Here is a 23,854-nt window from a genome sequence, read left to right as displayed (position 1 = left end):
TAGCACCAAAAATTAATGTTTATTTAAAAAATTTCCTGAGGCCGTGGTAATTAATCAATTTTAATTTTGCAAATTGTAAATGAAAGGTACAGTACACTTCTATAAGCAAAAAAAATTCAACTTGCTATCTGCTTTATTTTCAGTCCTGCAACATTTAAAAAAAATGAATTTTTTTTGCGAAAGCTGGATTGCAAAATTTATTATGCAAAATCTATTAAACCGATCTTAATGAAATTGACAGTGTTCTCTTACTATATCATAAAGTTTTTCTGGGTAAAACATGAAGGTCGTAAGTGTAGCATAAATGGTTGAAAAACGTAAAATAAAATACGTGTTTTGTTATGGTTTTTTTGCAATTTTTGCTATTTTGCAACAAGGATGACTATTTTCTAAATTTTTAACCAATTCTATATTGTAGGACGTTTAATTACGCAACTTTTATGTTAGTACAACTTTTCTCAAAAATGAATAGTTTTAAAGTTATAATCAAAAAACTAATAAAAAAATCGAATTTTTCCTTCATATTTTGACATTTTGATTATTTAAACAATGTTCCGGACCATTTTGAGTGGGAGGATAACTCAAATATTATTATTTGAGTTATTTTCAAGCAATTTCTGCAAAAAAAATTGAGTTACCTCTCAACGTCCATCTCAAAACAGATGCGCCCTGGACTATAAGTTATCTGACAAATTTTAAGATTTGGCAGTGACAGTGACAGTATGTAAATAATAAGTATTTATTCTTCAAAATACACTGCTCAATTTTCTACAAAATACGCTTTAAGAGTCGTATCAGTTTTTTAGGAACCAGCTGTACATACATACATGCAAAACAGTGTATATTTCAAAAATCTGACGATTTGAGCGGGCGTAAGGAAATGGATGAGTCACAATGTTTCACAAAAAAAGCGAATATTTTGCGAAATGAACGTCAGATTCTATCGAATGATACCAAACACGACCCCCCACGGTAAATTTAAAATTTTAAATACGGACCCCGCGAGATTTCGCGAAATAAACATCAGATCGAAAAACTGAAAAATACACGTATTCAATATTTTTGAAAAATCTATCGAATGACACCAAACATGACTCACACGGAGGTGAGGTGGTGGGTTACTTTAAAATCTTAAACAGGAGCCTCCATTTTTTATTGAAGATATGGATTCCTTTCGTAAAAATAAGTAATTTTTATTCGAGATATTTTTTCCAATTATGGATAGATGGCGCTATAATCGAAAAAAAAACGATTGTTGGAAATGGAAAATTAAATTAAAAATGGAAACTCCCCCACATTATGGAAAATTTAATTTAACTTTTTTTGTTTTAGGACGTAATTTTCACAACCCAATAGGTCCCCAAAACGCTCGAGTAACAGCAAATTTAGAATAATTTCCTCCCCTACTATGTGTTTGGATTAAGAGATAACCATGTCTTCCCACTTTTTAATAGAGTATGAAAACATATAGAAAGTTCTGAGTAGCTGGACTTCCAACCCACTTTACTACCTGTTATCTGTATAAATTTAATTTCTTAAACTTAATTTAATTTCTGTAATATTGAAGTTCATTTTGGATATTACGTGTTTCCTACTCAATACAGAGCAAGGCGCCAAACACATTTGGTCGATATTCTGAGAATACTTCAGAAACAGTCAGAGCACATGTTTATATTCACAACTGTTAAAATCAAGTTCTACAAGCTACTGATTGTTGATTTAGTGGAACAAAAAATTTAACAAAGACCAATAATGGATTTTAAATTCAAATTCTTTATTTTCTTTCTGACAAACTTAGTTTGTATAGAATTAGTCATAAATATACATTGCTAAAAACTAAACTAGACTAAACAAGACATAAAATGAAATGAATTTAAAAGCTAAGTGAAATACAGCTAATATCTAAGATCTAAAAAATTATTCGACTGTATAAAACACTTTTTCACATAAAAATTGCCTAAGATTCCTCTTAAACACATTTATTGAACTGGTGGACTTTACAACTGTGGGCAAATGATTAAACACCTGTAGCCCATATACCCTGGGCGATTTAAATTTAATGTTACCTTTTGAACATGGTATATAAAGTTTATTACAATATCATCATTCTCTTTGCCTTATCCCTATGCGGGGTCGGCTTCCCTAATTGCATCTCTCCACACAATTCTATCTTGGGTCATATCAATGTTAATCCCCTTTACCAACATGTCCTGCCTTATCGTCTCCGCCCACGTCTTCTTTGGTCTTCCTCTCCTACTAATTCCAGTAATCTCGCTACACCTCCTCCTCTTATTGAGTTACCTCGCAAATAACAACTTGCTAGGATAAAACCTTCAATGTTGACGTTCCTAATATAATCATTTGATTCCCATAATTCCGGTAAACAGATAATATTTATGCTCTTATGAGAATTAAGTTCTAAAATAACATCACAAATTTTATCACTATTTATGCTTTGAATATTTAACAGCATTAAATTTGGATTAAAGCTTACACCTGATTTTGGGGTTGCCCCCGTAGGTATAAAAAACTATTTACACAAGCGTTCTTAGGCCATACTGCAGGATCCATTGCCTTCTTGAAGTATTCTTGGTGTATCCGTACTTTGAAGGATGCATATAGTTCAGGGTGACGTGAATTTATCCCCTCACAAATGACCTCTGGAAAATGAGGTTTTAGATGATGTACAATAGAAGCAGCTGTTACAGTTGGTTCTATTCTGTATACGTGGAGATCCACGAATTTAGGAGTACCTTTTATCGTGGTATCTGTACTTGTGCCTACAATAGCTTGTCTCTGTCTTCTGCTTCTATGACGAACTTCTTCCCATCTGCCGTTGTCTGAAGAGCTGCCTTCTCCCAGGGAAACGATTGACGTCATAATTTTTTCTTGTTCCGTGATAAGATCATTTTTCTTATCGGACGGTTGAGGAATCGATGTAGAGACGGTAGTTGACTTACATTTACCTTCTTTTTTTTTCTGTAACGTTTCATAATTGTTTTCGATTTCACGATTGTCTTCTTTCTCCGTAGATTTGCAGACATTAGTATTATGAGGTTTAACTGTTTTGCCTGAAGATTTGGCAACGTTCGAACTAGAAGGTGCATTTGAAGGAATATTTTTCGATTTTAACAAATATGTATATTATTTCATCCGTCTTAAGGCAAATCTTGGAAAAGAGTAGTAAATATAATATAGACACACATCATCTCTTCATTGATTTTGAGAGTGCTTATGATAGTATCCATCGAGAATTTCTGATCCACGCCCTGAAAGAGTTTAATATTCCAACTCAACTCATTGATACAGTAAAAGAAACACTTAAAGTACAGAGCCAAATTCGAATTCAAAACGCACTAACAGATACAATACATGTTAGAACGGGCCTACGACAGGGAGATGCCCTATCCTGTATTCTATTTAACATCACATTAGAGAAAATAATTAGAGAGTCAAAAGTCAACACCAGAGGAACAATAATAACAAAAAGTGTACAAATATTGGCATTTGCAGATGATGTTGATATCATAGCTAGAAGCAAAAGAGAAATGATAGAGATAGAAGCATTTAATGCGATAGAAAGAGCGGCACAAAACAGTGGCCTAAATATTAATGAAATAAAAACCAAATACATGAAGGCCAGCCAATCGACAGGCCAAAGAAACCTACAGAATCTGACAATAGGAGACTATAACATCGAAAGTGTAAAATTTTTTACATACAGATAAATTCATATTTAAAGGGAACATACAATTTACATGTAATTCCGCTCCACGCAGTTGGACAACATAAAGTTGTCAAAGAATTATATCATAAAAATCAAATACTCAAGCGGGCTACTGGATTCTGAACTATTTCAGCAGAATCGTCACTGAAAGTCGAATAATGTCGAATGGTACAATGTTGCCAAAATTATCGTTTTTTGTTGGAAATGATTTCTTCAACTAAAAATGCCAATCTATTTTGTATTATAGTAACAGAGATAATAGTGATCTATTATAAATAGTAATATTATCGTAATAATAATTAGTCCATGTGGTGAGACCGCTCCCGTCCGAACAAATTTCTGATTCGGTTTCTTTGTGGATTCCTATTCAAAAATGTCCCCTTTAAACAAATCTGAAGGGCGGAATTTTTGGGCAGAAATTGTTTAAACAATTTTTTTAAACAAATACAAAAGATCACGTTTTTTGCTCTGAAACATATATTTTTAGGTTTTCTGGGTCATTCTAAACAGGAAAAGTATCTTGCAATTTTTCTTAAAAATTGATAGATTTCGAGTTATAAGTGATTTAAAATCTGAAAAATACGAAAATACGCATTTTCGAGGCTTAAAAACTCATATTTAAATTAGTATATTTGAGGTTGCCAGATACTTAAATTGAAGATTAAACATTCATCTTCAAGATTCTGAAGAGTGATCGCGTCTCACCTTAATTTATATCGTTGTTTTTTAATTGTTAAATATACGTGTTTATCTGATTTTTTGCCAGTGCGGCGAGCTCTATTTCAAAATTCTCCAATTTTCCTCCGAAAAATATTTTTTCTAGATTCTTTGGGATATTCTAAATAATAGTACATTATATACCGCGGGACTGAAGTAGTACATTTAATCCTGAAGGTAAAGTTTATGGCCCGACCGCAGGGAGGGCCATAATTTACCTGAAGGATTAAATGTACTTCAGTCGCAAGGTATATACGATACTTTTCGTACTTCCGGTATGATTTTATTAATTATTTCAATAATTTCAATCAGTTTTTTCTCTCTTCAACTCATTTAATAAACTGTCTTTAAAATAAGTTACCATAGTAACATTGCGTTGTGACAGTTATAATTTAGAAACATTGTCATTACTAGTGTCATTGTAAAGAAACATTGTTATTGATAATTATTGGTATCATGAGTGAAGAAGGTGTATCTGATATTGATAAAAGAGCAGCCGAAGTAGGTGAAGAATTGTTACCACCGAAATCTAGAAAACTATACGAGCAGCAGTACGATGCTTTTAAAAAGTGGTGCCGCTTAAAAAATGTGAGACAACCTACTGAAAATGCGCTGTTAGTCTACTTCGATGATAAATCAAAAGCGGTTTGTATTATATTTTTCAATAAAATATCCCTTAAATTCGTTTGTTTGTGATTTAATCGTTCCGGGAGTTTCGTCAATATTTAATCCCGGAGGGATTAAATGTGACACTTTAGTACCTGTCACAAGGGAGTGAAGTTGTCACTTTAGGCCCGGAAGTACGAAAAATAAATTTCTTGACATTTTTCCCAAAAGTGCGTTGTTTTGGCATTTTTCGGATTTTAAATCGCTTATTACTTTAAAACTGTTAACTTTTGAGAAAAATGTCAAGAAACTTATTTTATTTAGAATGTCCCAAAGAATCTAGAAAAAATATTTTTCGGAGGAAAATTGGAGATTTTTGAAATAGAGCGCGCCGCACCGGCAAAAAAATCGGATGGACATGCATATTTAACAATTAAAAACAACGGTTTAAATTAGGGTTAGGCGCAATCACTCTACAGAATCTTGAAGCTGAATGTTTAATCTTTAATTTAAGTATATGGCAACCTCAAAAATACTAATTTAAATGAGTTTTTAGCCCTCGAAAATTCGTATTTTCGCATTTTTCAGATTTTAACGCCTATAAATCGAAGACTATCAATTTTTGAGAAAATTTACAAGATACCTTTCCTGTTTAGAATGACCCACAAAACTTAAAAATTTATTTTTCGGAGCAAAAAAACGTGATCTTTTGTATTTGTTTAAAAAAATTGTTTAAACAATTTCTGCCCAAAAATTGCGCCCGGCACCCTTTAGATTTGTTTAAAGGGGACATTTTTGAATAGGAATCCACAAAGAAACCGAATCAGAAATTTTTCCAGACGGAAGCGGTCTCACCACATGGACTAAATTTATTTTCATAAAAAAATAAAAACAGTACAAAATAATAAATAACCATCAACTTCTTTAAAAAATATGAAACATAATATTAAAACTTATTTAAGAAATAACAAATGGGTGCTACTGTAGTATGCGGCCTACCGTGGGATGCGGTGTATAAACTCCATATGTTACAATGCCGACAAAAAAATCTTTACAAAGTGAATAAAACGGATAAATCATAAGAATTATTATTTTAGTTTTACAAATTAATACTTAATTTAAACCTGGATCATGAAGGTTAACATGATGAACAAATTAGAAGCCTTTGAGATGTGGTCGTATCGTAATCAGAATATCTTGGGTTCAACGCATTTCAAACACAGAAGTCTTAAACAGAGTAGGTCAAGGCGAAGGTGATTTAACCAAGATGATAAAAAAGACAAAATTTGAATGTCTGACGGAAAAAGAGGAATTGGTCGGAAGAAATATTCATGACTCCGAAACCTTCGTCAATGGACTGGCTTATCAGCAGATCAATTATTAGATGCCGCACAAGATCGAGAACGATATCGGCAAATTGTTATGGAAGCTACCCACGCCTAAAATTTGGGCACGGTACTTAAAGAAGAAGAATACTTAATAATAATAATTTAATTTGTCGTATTAATTTGCTATTTTATTTCGGAAGAAGCCAAATTTGTGGCTAATTCGCAACTGAACTAGTAAATTGATATGACAAAATATTAATTTGTAAAATTAAAATATTAATTCTTCTGACTTTTGCGTTTTATTCATTTTGTAAATATTGTTTTTGACGGTACTGTATACGTGTGCGGCTATTCACCCTAATATTTTCTCAGAAAGGTTTACACCTTTGTAGGTAAAATGTTTATTGATAAGTACTAATAAACATTATACTACCTACTACTATTTAGGAATATACAATAAACTTTATGCGAATTTAGTTTCTTTACCATTATGCAAATAACACCGTACCTACTTTATGCGAATTTAGGTTCTTTACTATTATGCAAATAACACCGTAATATTTTCCCAGAGTATGCGTAAATATCAACCCCTCCTTTCAAATAAAATGGCCTGGTAGATTTAAAAAAATTAGTTAAGTCTTGACTATCAACATCACATACAAAAAAAAATATATGTAACCTGATTAGTTCTAAAAGATAAAGCCTAATTATTATGAAGGAAAAATTAATGGTTTTTATTTCAGAGAGAAAAACAGTCAGTGATCCTTGCATATAAGTAAAGAAATAAGTTTATTGTATATTCCTGATTATTTCATTCATAGGAGATTCTGACCAATAGAAAGCTACAGAAATAAAAATTAAAGTGATAATTTTTGATAATATCCCGTCGTCAAGTATATTACGTCAGATGCCCTTCGTTGCAAAGAAAAATACATTCAGTGACATTAATGACAATTAATGTTTTAAAAATTATAAAAATGATGACTTTCAACCGTCAAATATTTATAACAAGTGTTTGGTTAATTGTATTAATTTGTACTTGCATAAATAAATTACAATAAAATTTTGGTTTGACCAGTTTTATTCACGAAATAATCGCAGCAAATTGCACTCGATCTCTAAAATTATTATTGAATTTTTGCCCTCGTGACACTTTGACATAATTTCACTCCCCTTCGGATCGTGAAATTAAAACTGTCAAAGTGCCACTCGGGAAAAATTCGATAATTTTAGAGCTCTTGTGCAATTACTACTGAAAAGATTTATTAGGTACTACGTAGCAATAAACATTTTGCCTTTTTATTGCCTTTCGTTATTGTGTGCAAACTTTTCTGAGAAAATATTAAGGGGTTTTTTAACCGCCCAGGTAGACCGCAAGCTATAACATAATGGCGACGGTAGACCGCATAGTATAGCGGCACTAACAAATGAATAATGATAAAAGACAAATATGGAACAGGGCATACTTTTATTTATTTTAAAAATGAATGGTTTTGGTTTACAATAGTCCTTTTCAAATCTTGAAAAAAAATTTAAACGCAGAATGAAAGATTACATTATTACCGACGGCCCAAAGTTCCTTAGAATAAACAAAAAGTCTCTTTTCTCTTTTTTTCTTCATTCCCGTAAATTATTAAAATAAACATTATAGAAGTTTTCAGGGACTTTTTGCCCTCTGTAACAATGTAATCTTTTATTCTGCGTTAAAATTTTTCAAAAATATTTATTAGTTTTTTTAGGATTCGAAAAAAATATGCATTTAAACATTAACCCGAAATTGTATGCACACGCTCTTTATTTTGAAAATGCAGAGACTTTAGAGAGACGTGACAACCCTGTTAAGCGATCAGTGTACGCTCTTCGGCTACTTTCGGGCCTTTCGGCCCGACCCGGGCGAAAAGGAGAGGGCTTCGCAAAAGAAGCATGTTGTTTGCTGCGTGTCAAATAATTTATCGTTGTTGTATTTATGGTGTCGTGTCTAACTTTTAACTGGTCCGCTGTTTTAAATGTAGGTTCTTGGCCCTGTGTATGAGCTCGCTATGTTCCATTTAAATCTGAATCTATCTGTATATAGGTTCACTAGTCACCGCAGATAACAATGTCAGCGAAGAAGTCAAGAGAAGAATACATATTGCTAATAAAACATATAATGGACTAATTAAACATCTAAGATCTAACAACATCACGAGAAAAACCAAATGCAAAATATACAAAACCCTGATAAAACCGGTCCTTATATATGGATTAGAGACATGGACACTATCGAAAAGCGATGAGAACTTATTAGGTACGTTTGAACGAAAAATCCTCAGACACATATAAAGGGGGTGAAAGAAAATGACGTATGGCGCAGAAGATAAAATTTTGAACTATACGCAGCATACAACGAACCCGACGTCATAACATCCATAAAAATCGGACGTCTGCGCTGGATGGGCCATGTTGAACGGATGTTGGAGACCGAAACACCAAAACATATAATGAGGCAAGCACCAGTAGGGAGAAGGTCAAAGGGAAGACCCAAACTTAGATACATGGAACAAGTGGAACAAGATCTGAAAACACTTAAGATTACCCACTGGAAGAACAAAGCAAGGAACAGAACAGAATGGAGGAAAATCCTAGAACAAGCCAGGACCCAAAAACGGTTGTCGAGCTACTGATGACGATGATGATTATTTCATCCTGACGTTGGTTACCGTTTACTGACTGTTTAAAGCTTTCAAGTATTGACTTTCAATATTAGCACATTTTAGATCCCATGTTAGCTTATTGATTTCTAACCTCAACTCGAGAATATCACTGTTGATCACACAATTTTCAGCGGACTTATCAGTCTCCCTGTATTCCACCAGTTGTTTGATACTTTCACTCACTTTTAACGAGTCTGGCACCTTTTTAGATATTAAAATTTCTATTAAATCAGACTTTTTTAGACGATCTAGTTCCTTATAAACACTCTCGTCAAACGCCATGTTGCCATTCTCTATTTTAATAAGTGCAGTATGCGGCAAAATAAACAGGTATGAAATGAATATTGCACTGTTTATGATTATTTATATATTTGGTATCCATGACGCCTTGCAAACATTATTCACGAGGACTTTCCCGATAAAACATATGTTAAGGATGTCCTCTGACACGAAAAATCTTTAATTCTAGTCCACAATTCCGGAATGTCAGAGGGTGGATCGGTCTGCCTCCTTCGGCATTCCTCATATGTACCCATCAGGTGGCGTTATGTCTAGTGGAAAATCACTGCCACGCAAAGTAATGCGATCCCCAAAATGAGCGCAGCATCTGAAGAGACTCCCTGGCCGTGTGACAGGTTGCCCCGTCCGCGACCTGCTGAAACCATTGTTGATTTCGTCTTGGACCGTTTTGTGACCTTTTCCGTATTGCCGATAATAGTACTCCACGATAACATTTTTTTCTGCAAAACTAAGAACCATCCTGAAGCACCTAACATTAACATGACATTCACATACGTTATAACGAGCTTCAGAAACCACTCAGTGCGTTTCGGCGCATGACACCTATGTACAAGTTTCAGGAATATGCATTTCTGTACTGTTTATTTTGCCGCATACCGTACAATCTGTATGTAAAAAATATAGGTATAGTACGCTCGAAAATCGACTAGAAAATTTAAACCGAATATAACAAAATTCAGTTTGGCAACATTGTGTGGATACCAAGTTTCCTAGTATACGCTGTGAGCTCGTACGTAGAGGGGATATTTACAAATTCGCGAGCGCCAGTAGTGGCAAGTCTGTAAACGTTTACCGGAAATTTGACATAAATGTCAAAGTGATTAATTTAAAATTAAAATTAAAAACATTAATTATAAAAAATATTAGTTGGTCAAAGCTGTGGTATATATTTTTACCTTAAATATATTTACGTTTTAAATACTGAATTTAAGTTTTTTTAATGTTCCGTAATATGTAATTATAAATTATTGTATTAATCTTGGCGCCATCTACACGATAATTGTGAAAGTATCCGAAGTAAGAAATTCATATTTTATCAATAGAACGTCAAAATGATTAGCAAAATCTTAAAATAATCGATTACAATTTAATTAATTTTTTGCGTTGTAAATATTAAGCGATAACAATTAAATAATAAATTTAAAAATTACCGGTGAAAGTTGAATTAGTAATCCGCCAGGAGCGACACCAGCGAAGCTCAGAGCGTATATCAACAGAACCATAATTTAGTCCAGACAAATTAATATAGTTTTTTACCAGCAAAAATGAAATGTTTTAACCAAATAATGTTTCAAATATGATGTGCAAAATAATTTTGAATTCGGTTCCGCTAATGAACTTGCTTTTTTGCCCTTAAAAGTAGAAAAAAAAATGTTTATTTCTCTTGCGTAACCTTTATTATCTCATCATTCTCTTTGCCTGATCCCTATGCGGGGTCGGCTTCCCTAATTGCATGTAATCTTTATTGTCTAATTATTTTAAATGTACTAATATTCATCAACTAATTTACCATGATTAATGGGATGTTATAATATCCTATCTTAACACTAGAAGCACCAACATTTTTGCATACCTAGAAGCACCGGAGCGGTCAAGATGACGGGTATTTGAATTTTCTATCGCCAGTCGTTTTCGTATCGTTTTTTAATTAAAAAAAAACTATATTGAGTTAATACCTACTAACAAAAGACATTTAGTTAATTTAAATAAATTATTTAATTATTTATGCACAATTTATGTAGTAGCAAAATTTTTTAATTTTGCTTGTACAAGACCTACACACAAATTTTTTACACAGGTATATTTATGTTTTCCACATTATACACGTTATACAGTTTTCCACTTCTTCAAATCATCATAGCTATTTTAATTTCTGAGTCAGTAGCTCTGAATAGTTGTTTTGAGCTTCATCTAAACCATTCCCTCGGGTTCCTCAGCCATGAAATTCGTCTTCTTCTGATGCTTCTTCTGCTATCTACCCCTCCTTGTATTATGAGTCATAGGATGCCATACTTCTCGCTCCGCATCACATGTCCGAGATATTGTAGCTTTTGTCACTATCTACACTATCTACGTTTATTATTTGATTGAGGTGTTGTATCTCTGATTTGTTTCCGTTGACGTTATCCTGCCTTTAGTCAGATGATCTTGTCGCAATTCTTCTGCTAACTGAAGTAGGAAAGTTTGCCCAGATATTTGACAATCAGTAACTTCCTTATACAGAATCCAAGCATTTATTCCTACCATATCTAAGATATTAAAAAAAGCCTGCAACAGCCATCTTCTTGAAGCTGATTTGGTTGAGCACTGTATGGCCATCTGATTTACAACATCTACTCCGTATTTTGTATAATTGTAGTGGGTAATGGTTTTAGGTTTCTCCTTTTTGTCTATGCCTATTTCAATATTGTTTGAGTACAGAAAATTCAGCGCTAGAACATTTTTGATCATTTTTCTCTGGTACACCTGGTTTCCCTGGTTAGCTCAAGTCTTCGTGTATGAAAATTTTTGATTTTAATAATTCCATCTTTTCGTTTTTTATTGATGGAGGAATATCCTTTCTTGCTCGGTTTATTGTTTCAGTACTGGTGGTAGCCTTCTTTCGTAATACTTTTTATGTGTCATGACATTTCTTCCCTTATTCATAAATGTGCCCATCAGACGTCTAATTACATGTTCCCCTATAAGTTAATTGTCTGGTCGTTGTTCATCTTTCCGTAGGTAAGGAAATCCGTGCAATAAATATTTGGACTAGACATTAGCTGTAAGCCAGAATTTGATTCCAAACTTATCGGGTTTATACGCCATGTACATACTGGGTGAAGTGACATCTTGTCTTTGTGGGGAAAAGCTGTTCGTCGATAGATATATTTTAGCCAGTTGTAGGTGTAGCAAAATATACAATTCTCTATAAATAGGTTTCATATTGCCGACGCAAGTGCAAATTTATCTGTTGATCATCGCTCAGATCTGGTAATTCTCCTCCGTAATAAGGACCGCATTTGTTCTAGGTAGACATCAACATATTCAAAAAGTAATTACACTAAGTACCTACCTGCAAAATAGAACTTGTAATCCTTAAATAGATGTAGCAGAGTCCTAAATTTTTAAGTTTCTAGAATAACTATGAATAAGTAGTAATACAGAGGGTCAAAAATAAAAAGCAGTCAAAATGACTGCCCTGGTGCTTATAGGTATATATTAACATATCTCAAAAAGTAATTACACTAAGTACCTGTAAAGGAGGAATTATAATCTTCAAGTAGATCTAGGAAAAGTCCTAAATTATCAACTTTCTTAAACAACTAGGAATAAGTAATATAGAGGGTCAAAAATAGAAAGCAGTCAAAATGACCGCTCTGGTGCTTCTAGTGTTAAAAGCTTCTGGAATTTCTTAAACATATCGAATTTTATAAATATACCAAACATTGATACAGCCACTTTGTTGCGCATTCTGAAGGATTTCCGGTTCGACTATAATAATATAGAAATAAGTATTGAAATATAATAAATTTATTAAACGAACCTGATAGAAATGTCTTCATTATTTTATATATTTTTGTTTTTCTCTATAAAAAATATTCTTACCCCATTGACAGTCCTGTGTAGGTTCATAACCAACACCATAAAAGGGATCTGGTTCGGGATTAAATCCATATTCTGGTTGGAAGTTTTCAAATGTAGCTGGTGGAGGAACACTGAGATCTGGAAATCCTGGTTTCCTACTATACTCTCTTCTATCAGCTGTCATAACCTAAAAACAAAAATATTGTGATGTGTTTATGTATTGAAAAATTAAAAATGCATAATACTCAGAGGAAAAATAATACTTTCTCTGTCAAAAAATATGGTATACATATGAATTTTTCACCTGTCAGAAAATTTGATACTCATTTACAAAATTTGAACATTATACTATTGATTGTAATTGTTAATGTGGGGAATTTGATAAGTCATACCAAGAAGTGGAAGAATAGGTCGAACAGGAAGAAGAAACACCACAACAAAACATAAATCAGGCCACAAAATGATCGAGCTGCACAACCAGCTGAAGATAAAAGGTTATATGGGTATGAACATTGGCTAAATATTGACCACTTAACTACAGCAAGATTTTGCTTGTCAGGTTGTAAAGGCGGAAACCATGTTAGATACCTTAAATGTGATGTTTACCTATGTCTCACCACAGACCAGAACTGTTTTTGTAAATTTCATACCAAATAATATGTGTTCTAATGTATTAGTATTTTGCATGGTCTACATAAAATAAAACCCAACCTACACAATTGTGTGGGTATTGTATTTCGAGACACCCTGTATAAAGAATTATTTTATAATTTTTTCTGTATTAATTTAGACATAAAAACATAGAGTACAAAGTTTCGAAATATTTGTTGAACATTTTTTGTTGCCGTGCTGAATGGGGTATATAAATATCCTGAATATATTTATTTTGTTCTAGCATGTGTTTTACTGAGTCTGTTGTCCTGAAAGAACTGCCTAACAATATTTGCCAATAATAGATTGACTAATTTTAACTTCAAGTCTTGCCTTAACGAGATACATTTTCTAAAATGTATCAAGTAAAACATTTAAAAAATACTAACCTGAATAGTGTTCACTTTAGTTGCTTGATCAGTTTTATTCATTTGGGGTTGCATCCTTTGGTTGTTACCTGTAAGAAACAAGTTATTTTTTAATAACACGGTTTTATTAATTCAAAGGTATGAATTTACCTGCAAAATTTCCAGTATATTTACTGTTATCATTCATGATTGGCATAGGACCACGAGGCAATCCACTCATCATGGTCATTGGTACTAAGCCCGTTCCTGAATCATTTACTCGTATTCTGAAAAAAAATTATTAAATTTCTATGTAAATAACATGTAATGAAATGAAATTGAAATATATATTATATAGTATGTCCCTGTAAGTTGTATCCATATGGAAAACTTTTTTATTATTAGTTTTACGAAAAAAAGTTATTCTTCATAAAAAGCTCTGCATGGTCCAAAACCTAAGATTTAACTATCAAATATCAAATTTTTTAAATATTATACGAGGTATGTCAAAAAGTTTGAATTTCACTCAAGAGTAAAGTAGCTTTATTTCTCACAATATTGAAATTTGCTATTATGAAAAGTTGTTTGGAATTAAAAAATATGTTCTAGTATGCAATTACATCGTTCTAATTGAAAAATTATTTTTTTTTTAAATTATGGATAACTAACATTATTTTCAGTTATTTCAATTCAGATAACTCTTTTATTATTAATTTTACGAAAAAAAGTTATTCTTAATGAAAAGTTCTGCATGGTCTAAACTCTAAAATACAACCATCATATGTCAAATTTTATCAATTTTATACGAAGTATGTCAAAAAATATGAATTTTGCTCAAGAGTAAAATACGTTTATTTTTCACAATACCGAAAATTATTATTATGAAAAGTTATTTAGAATTAAAAACTATGTTTCAGTATGTAATTAGATCCTTATAATTGAAATATTCTGAACTATAAAGGTACTTTACTTTTGATCTAAATTTATCTTTTTTGACATACCTCGTATAAAATTAATAAAATTTGATATAAGATGGTTGTATTTTAGGTTTTAGACTATCCAGAACTTTTTATTAAGAATCACTTTTTTTTTGTAAAATTAATAATAAAAGAGTTATCAGAATTGAAATACAGTAGACTCCCGTAAGTTCGGCCACCTCGGGACCAGACCCTAGGCCGAACTAACCGATGCTTATCTAAAAAATGCCCATTTAGTGTTTGTATGGATCTAGCAAAAAAAACACTTGTACATTAAGTAGAAGACAACACAGAGGAATACTCTGACATATATTTAACATAATAGATGAAAAGATAGACCGTGACAAAAATACTATAAAACAATACTTACAGAACTCTAGGCCTAATAAAATTTTAAAATATTATTGCCCATTGGTGGTTTGGCTTCATAAACACTTAAAAAAAGTGAGTAATTTTTTTCTGAATTTTCTTTTCTAATGATTTTTGATGCGAAAATTGTGTGACTAATGCTCAGGGAGCCGGCCGGACTAAGCGGAGACCGAACTAACTGAGGCCGAACTTACGGGAGTCTACTGTAACTGAAAATAATGTAATTTTTCAAAAAAACTGTTTTTTCAATTAGAAGGATGTAAATGCATATTAGAATATAGTTTTTAATTCCAAACAACTTTTCATAACAGCAATTTTCAATATTGTGAAAAATAAAGCTACTTTACTCTTGAGCGAAATTCAAATTTTTTGACATACCTCGTATAACATTCATAAAATTTTATATCTGATGGTTAAATTGTAGGTTTTGGACCATGCAGAGCTTTTTATGAAGAATAACTTTTTTTCATAAAATTAATAATAAAAAAGTTTTCCATATGGATACAACTTACAGGGACATACTGTATAATATAATTATTTCATATACAGGGTCATTAATTAGTGTGATAAAGCTCAGCAGATCCGCTATAGTAATAGATAATAATAAAAGTTAATAACAAAAAATTGTAGCCAACTTTGAGCTTCAAATTACAAAAATTAGTTAGAATGTTACGCATTCGGTAACATAGTGGCAGACCAAACTTATGCTTTTTTAAATGGAACACCCTATATTTTATTTTATATTCGAAATCTTAACTTCCCCATCACAAACATATAAAGGTTTGTTATGTTATACAGACATGGTATTTCAGATTCAGATTCGTTTATTCATGTCAATAACACAACTGTTTAACACATGTCAAATAAAATTACACAAAGATTTGGACGCAATACAAATTAAAAAGATGCACAATACGACTAAGAGTATTAATAACATTAAATACTAACATTAAAATCACATTAAATTTGATTACATTAACAATGGACATTGCTTAAAGTCATAAAATCCTAAAATTTAAATGCAAGAAATTCCTCATTACTATAAAAAACATTTTCTAACAAAATATCTTTAATTGTACTCTTAAATTGATTTAATGGAAGACACTTTAAACTATCTGGAAGTTTGTTGAAAAATTTAATAGCCCAGTATCCTGGCCCAGTTTGACACCTCCTCAATCTCCAGTAGGCTGGCACGAGATGGTGTTTATATCGGGTGTCATGTTGGTGTATGTTCTCATGGGTTTCAAAGTGCGCCCCTCCCCTCTTGATAAACATTAGGTTCTCAAGTATATATAGAGATGGAACAGTGAGAATTCTTAGGGACCTATATGCTTGCCTACAATCATCCCTATACCAAAGACCAGCAAGAACTCTAACTGCCTTACGCTGCCAACCAAAGACTGTCAACATTTCTGCTGAATGACCCCAGACTAAAATGGCATAGGCTAGATGAGACTGAAAAATTGCATGGTACGCTGTTATTAAGACTTTATGTGAAACATTAGATGCCAGATTCCTGAGTACAAACAGATTTTTTGCTAGCTTTTTACTTAGACTGTTGATATGTTCACCCCATTGAAGCTTGGGATCTAATAATACACCCAGAAATCTGACACTGCTCATACCATCATTTACATTCTGTGTGTCTCTGAGAGAAAAAACAACTCTGTTGGTTTTAGCTGCATTGAGCAGTAATCGGTTTACGCAAAACCATTCATTGGTCACTGACTGTGCAGACATAGAACCCTCAAGCGACTCCCCAAGTGTATCAGTTGTAAAAGATACTGTGGTGTCATCGGCGAAGAGTGTGTACTTTGCATTTGTGTTAATGCTCGTAAGGTCATTAATATAAATTAGAAAGAGAATGGGTCCCAGAACAGAGCCCTGGGGAACCCCAATATTAACAACACTCTTTCCTGATAACACCCCAGAGACCCTCACAACCTGTGTTCTGTTTTCTAAGTAAGATTGAACTAGTTTTACACTGTAAGGACAGAAGTTGTATTTTTTGAGTTTTTGCAAGAGCATTCCATGATCTACACAGTCAAATGCCTTGCTCAAGTCACAAAACAGAACAGTATTAAACTGCAACCTATGAAAGGAGTCTACAATATGTGAGACCAAGTCCAGTATGCCAAGTACTGTGGATTTGTCCTTTCTAAAACCGAACTGAGAGTCTGAGAAATAGTTATTATTTTCAAAAAATGTGGTTATTTGTACTGCCATAGCTTTTTCAACAATTTTAGAGATTATTGGAAGCAGCGAAACAGGTCTATAGTTTTCTGGATTCTTAACGTCCCCTTTTTTATAAATTGGTGTAACAATTGCTTTTTTAAGGACTGATGGAAATTTATTTTCTTTAAAGCATAGATTTATTAGTTTAGTGAGTGGGCTTATAATAATATTTTTAATCATTTTAATAAGGTTAACATTAAATCCATATATATCATGGCTATTTTTATTCTTTAAGCTGTTTATTATATCCCTCATTTGATTAAAGGTAATTTCAAGAAATGAAAAGGTGTTTGTATGATTGACATAATTGATTTTATTAATAAAGTCAATATTTAATTTTGGAATGTCTTTAACTATATTAGTGGCAATTTGGGAAAAATAATCATTGAACTGGTTTGGCGTGATCTTGTGATCTTCTAATGAAGACCCTGATTTTCCTCGATATTTGTTTATCATGTTCCACATGGTTTTCTGTGGATTTTTTGAATTTAATATCATTTGGTCATTTGACCTCACTTTGGCTTTCTTAATTTCATTTTTATATTGATTTCTGAATTGTTTAAGTATATGATGGTTATTATCATTTTTATGTTGCCTATAAAATTCTTCTAAAAATTTTAGATGTTCCCGCATTGCCTGTAGGTCATTTGTAAACCATGTGATTTTTTCAGATTGGTCTGATCTTACTCTATATTTTTTTTGTGAAAAAGATTCTAAAAAACAACTTTCAAGAATATTCATAAAGTGACAGAATTTTAATTCAACATCAGTGTTATCTTCATAGATAAAATCCCAGTTTACTTCCGATACTTTGTTGAAAAATATGTTCTTACCTTTTTCAGTTATAGGCCTAATAAGCATAGTTGTCTCAGTAAAACCTGTAACCTTTTTTTGAATCTCAAATTTGACAATCTGGCCTTTGTGATCTGAAAAACCAGTCTCAAAAACCTCAGCAGAGTACAGGGGCAATCCAGGATCCATGAAAATGTTATCAAGACACTTATTACCCCTTGTCGATTCATTTATAGTCTTGACTAGGTGAAAACCTTCAAGAACGCCTTGAAGTTTACGGGCACTTGCATTGTCAACAAGAAAGTCCACATTGAAGTCCCCAGCAACAAGGACTTGTTTATTTGGGCTTAATGTGCCTAGAACTCCTTCAAGAGAGTCCAAAAAGATGTCAAACGGGCCAGAGGGGCTATGGTATACTGCTAAAACTAACAAGTTAAAATCATTTAGACATATACAACAATATTCTATACAAAAATCAATTATAAAAGTGTCATTATTAACAACATTAAAACATATAGTATTTTTGACGAAGATCGCAGAACCCCCTTCTCTATTTTGTGACCTTGCCATGTAGTTGGCCAATCTGTAGCCCTCAATATGGACTGTTTGGATTTCCTCGTCTGCCAGCCAGTGTTCTGTAAGGCATATAATGTCAACATTCTTGTCCTTGATGCATGCCTCCAAGAGACCAATCTTATTTCTCAGTGACTGCATATTGAGATGAAAAACACTAAGAGGTATTGGAGATTCACTTGAGTTTATATCTTCTTCATCTTTTGTCCCTGGTGGCTCTGGATATTCATAAAATATTTACAAAGTTATAACCAATTTTCTATGAAAATCGTAACAAGTTCAACTCCCTGTATAAATAAAAATAGGCACAACAGCAATGATTTATTAGTGCTATATTTTATTGTTGATTGTTAAAATTTTTAAGAATAGTTGATATTGCTAATTTTCTTTATATCGAATACAGGGTGAGTCAAAACACAAGTACATTATTTTCTCATTTATTTTAAATACTTGGCCCATTCCTTTACCAAATCTTCACTGCTGATATTCCTATTAGCGAAAATACACTAATGGCAACATTTGCGGATGACACTGGTATACTAGCATCAGACATCAACGAAATATTAGCATTTAACAAATTGCAAAATCATCTCAATGAACTAGAAGACTGGCTTAAATGCTGGAAAATAAACGTCAACACAAACAAGTCTTGTCAAGTAAATTTCACAAATCGAAGAATTAGATGTCCACAACTACACCTAAATAATTCACCTATACCAATAAAAACAGAAGTAAAGTACCTGGGCCTTCATCTAGACGAAAAACTTACTTGGAAATCACATATTGCAGCCAAACGACGACACCTCGACCTAAAAGTTAAAAATATGAGCTGGCTAATCAACAGAAGATCGCAACTTTCATTAGAAAACAAACTGACCATCTATAAAACAATACTCAAACCAGTGTGGACATACGGAATCGAGCTGTGGGGCTGTAGCAAACCATCCAACACCAAAATACTACAGACATTCCAGTCAAAAACTATTCGTATGTTAGCTAAAGCCCCATGGTATGTGTCAAACCAAACCCTTCATGCAGACCTCAACATCCCCTTCATCAATGATGTGATTGCTGACCACTCCAGAAGGTACATGAATCGCAGCGCAGACCATCCAAACCATCTCATAGATGAATTATTCAACCCCCCACTGGTTGACAGACGTCTGAAAAGACTTTGGCCAGAAGACCTAGCTGCTAGGTAAATTCCAGAGAGTCGTCAATGGACGACACCTGCCACAAGCCAAGAACATACATTATATTTACTTATTACTGTATTGAAGTAGATTGTAAATAAGCAATAAATAAATAAATAAAAAAAAAAAATATTTTAAATGAAACACCCTGTATTTTAGGTCACTATCGAAAAGTACCATTACTGTACTTTAATTTTTGTATAATATTCCCTATGTCCACATTTGTTAGTTTTTGAGATATTTTCATTTTTCAGAGAAAATTATTAATTAGGTCTCTGACCTAATAATAAAGTTATGCCTATTAACTGAACCGTTTTTATGAAAAGTAGCTTCATCTCCAAATAGGAGATGCACAACATCTCCATCAACACAATACACAAACAATTATGGTGAACCATCAGTTTTAGACAGTTCAGTCATGGCTTACTTACAATTTGGAAAAATTTAGATACTTTATTAATAATTTGCTCTGAAATATGAAAATATCTGGAAAACTAACAAATTTAGACATAGGGAATATTATACAAAAATTAAAGTATGGTAATGATACTTTTAGATAGTGACATAATATAAAGTGTTCCATTTAAAATTACTGAGAAAATTATGTACTTGCGTTTTGACTCACCCTGTATTCGATATAAAAAAATTTGGCAATATCAACCATTTTTAGAAATTTTAACAATCAACAAAAAAATATGGCACCAATAAATCATTGCTGTTGTGCTTATCTTTATATAACTTTGTAAATACCATGTATAGCATAACAAACCTTTATATTTTTGTGATGGAGAAGTTAAGAAGTTTTCGAATATAAGACAAAATACAGTATGCTCCATTTAAAAAAAAAAACATAAGTCTGTGGTACTAGAGCAAAACCCGATATGTAAATAGACATCATAATCAAATAAATCATCAACAACTTTTAAAAGTGCCTAAATATTTCACATCAACTGTCCTTGATCCTCTGTCAACTGTCCTTTTCAATTGTTTATTAGAGGCAATATTCAGGGGTAGAAGAACGCAGGTACTTGCATATGCAGATGACATAGTAGAGTAAAACCTTGATACAATGGACCTCTATTTAACGGAATTCGGATATTATGGACAAAAACCACGATCAAATGTAAAAAAAATTGAATGCAAAAAATATGAAAAATCGAATTCTGGAAGAAAAATCAGCAAGGATAGGATCTCGGCACTGCTTTATGCTAACGCCGATAGATTGCATGGATTGACTGCTATAATTACAGTACAACCTGCCATATCCGGACCTGTCATATCTGGACCTCCCCATATCGGGACGGTTCTGCACTGTCTGGATCTACCGAAATCTACCAATAAAGGCAGTCCTGCTATTGGACAACGCACTGAAAGAAGAACTAAAAGATGGCAAAATAATGTATTATAGAATCTATAAAACATGTCTATCGACGAAAGTTATTGACGGCGTTGATTACTGGAATGTATGAAGGAGAAAACGTTTCAAAAACTGTAAAAGAAGTAGTGGTCTTGATATCCGGATTTTTTCATATCCGGATCGGTCTGTCGCCACATTGATATGGATATGGCAGGTTTGACTGTATTGGCAAATCAACAATATTGTTGTATAACAGTATTGTTTGTGATCTGTTATCATTTTGTGATTTAATTAAGTGTATTTACATATTTTTATAATTTATTTTGAGGTTATAATGTATATTTTAGCTTTTAAATTATTTTGTAATAATGGGTAAGTCCTGTAAATAAATAAATAAATCTCGTAAACCTAGAGTTGTCAAAGATATAATGCATCATATCTGCCCGTTTCTTATTCAACCCATGGCTCACTGAAATATGTTGCAGAAAGTTTTTAGGTGAAAGAAAAATTAAAATAGTAGCAAACTAAACTTGACTCTTTTTTTAACTTACAGATTTGTATTTAAATACTGTACATATTTTCACAAAAAATTCATTGATTTTAAACCTATATTTATATAACACACTTTCGGCTGTAAGGGACATCCTGTCCCCCAATTAATCCGTTATATCGAGGTTTTACTGTATTGATAACAAGAAAAAAAAGAGAACTGCTAAGATTATTTAACCTTTTTGAAAGAAAAGCTAAGCAGTACAGTTGACTATTAACAAACACAAAACAAAATTTATGGAAATGGGAGATAGACTAAATGAAAAACAGGTTTTGAAAATTAGAATGGATAATGATGGAAAAGAATATTGTTCTGAAGCTATTTTCTTGTGGCATTTTTATAATCAAGTATATCGACGCCTAAGTCGGGTGTCGTTGTCAAAATACAAAATGAAAAATTTCGACTTGGGCGTCGAAACGTTAATAAAATCATTTTTAGGTAAAATTGTGGCTTATTTCCCATTTGAATATACTTGATTAGAAAAGAATATTGTTTCGAGAAAGTGAAAGAATCTGAATACCTAGGGGTGGCTAAAGGAAAAAGCCGATGATGTTCCAGAAATTGAAAAAAGAATTGTAAAGGGAAGGCGAGCGTTTGGAGCATTGAGCAAACTTTTAAAAAGTAGTCTTAAAAATTGTGGTTATATAGCATGGTGATACAACCTACAGTATTGTACTCCCTATGCGAGTACTTGGAGGGGATACGAGAAACTATTGTGCGTGAGTAGTGGAGAAATCTTGCAACTTTCTTAGATTTGTGTTGTGTTATAAATTGTAAAAATACAACAAAAAATTGTCAATTTAAGTACTATTTGTTTCCAACTTCTCAGCATAAATTAAAACAAAGAGAAAAGTGGATTTCCATCATAATAAAGCAGAAGTAACATAACCTAAATTATGCATTCTTGTGCCCAAAGACATATTATAATATCTAGACTGCACACTGCTACCTTAAAACGGGTAATTGTGACACAGATATATGAGCATATTAGGTGGGAAGATGGTGGGAGTCCATATAATCTGTGCACTGTAATCATTTTGGGATTAGGACGATGTCACACTTTTCTCGCCCATGGGGTCATCCTCATCATTCTTTTAAGACAAATACTAGGTAGGAAGTTCTTATAAATCTACAGAGCATATGTCTAATATTCAAGCAGTTTTCTCAACAATGGAATAATGCAGAGATTTGAAAAGTGTGTACTCAGGGACATTGTAAATATAAAAGTTAGGTTAGGTTTTTAAAGGATAAAAGGATAAGGTTTTTAAGGATAAAAATGTTAGGTTTTTAAAGAATAACATCCTTCAAGAATACTAAAAATTCAAAGAAATTACCATAGGAATCAGTTAGATACACAAACCTTTTTTGCCTTTCACAGTAAGCTCTCCATGTATCTTCATTGAAGCCGTAATTAAAATAATCAGTGATATCAGCACCAGGCTTCTTCCATGGTTTATCCTCTAAACTATCCAAATTAAATTCAGATGCTAGTACTCCATTTATAGACCCAGCTTGGTCAAATTCCTCCACAGTAAACTTTCCAGGCTGCTGCTGTTGCTGAATTTGTTTGTTCTTATCACCGACAGCACTAAGTAAACCTCCTCTTTTTATATTTAAAGCTGTATATGAAGCAGGAGTAGTCGTCTTTATATCACCAATGACTACATTAACATCGTCATCGCTATCATCATCGAGATCCTCCTTTTCACTATCATCTCCATTTTGTTGTACTTCTCCATCTTCCATACTATCTTTAGTTTCATCATTCTGCTTGTCCCTTTCTTCGCTATCAACCACCGGCGGAGCATCTTCTTGTTGGGCCTAAAAGAAATTTTAGGTTATATTCTGTAAAGAAAACAGGTAACATATTTA

The 23,854-nt window shown here is 32.7% G+C and overlaps 1 protein-coding gene across 1 annotated transcript in view; it reads right to left on the bottom strand.

Moving 5' to 3' along the window:
• The window catches only part of LOC114341438 (pre-mRNA 3'-end-processing factor FIP1), a 29,233-nt gene that overhangs the window by 5,191 nt on the left and 188 nt on the right, over positions 1 to 23,854 (bottom strand). The window contains exons 2-5 of the mRNA XM_028292235.2: positions 23,343 to 23,803; positions 14,108 to 14,223; positions 13,979 to 14,046; positions 12,960 to 13,125 (exon numbers count right to left, since the gene is read on the bottom strand). Of these exons, the coding sequence (XP_028148036.1) occupies positions 12,960 to 13,125; positions 13,979 to 14,046; positions 14,108 to 14,223; positions 23,343 to 23,803 (811 nt within the window). The remainder of the gene's footprint in view (positions 1 to 12,959; positions 13,126 to 13,978; positions 14,047 to 14,107; positions 14,224 to 23,342; positions 23,804 to 23,854) is intronic.

Source organism: Diabrotica virgifera, chromosome 8 (genome assembly GCF_917563875.1).
Source record: "Diabrotica virgifera virgifera chromosome 8, PGI_DIABVI_V3a".
Taxonomy (NCBI): Eukaryota; Metazoa; Arthropoda; class Insecta; order Coleoptera; family Chrysomelidae; genus Diabrotica; species Diabrotica virgifera.
This window is presented reverse-complemented; position numbering and strand designations above follow the sequence as displayed.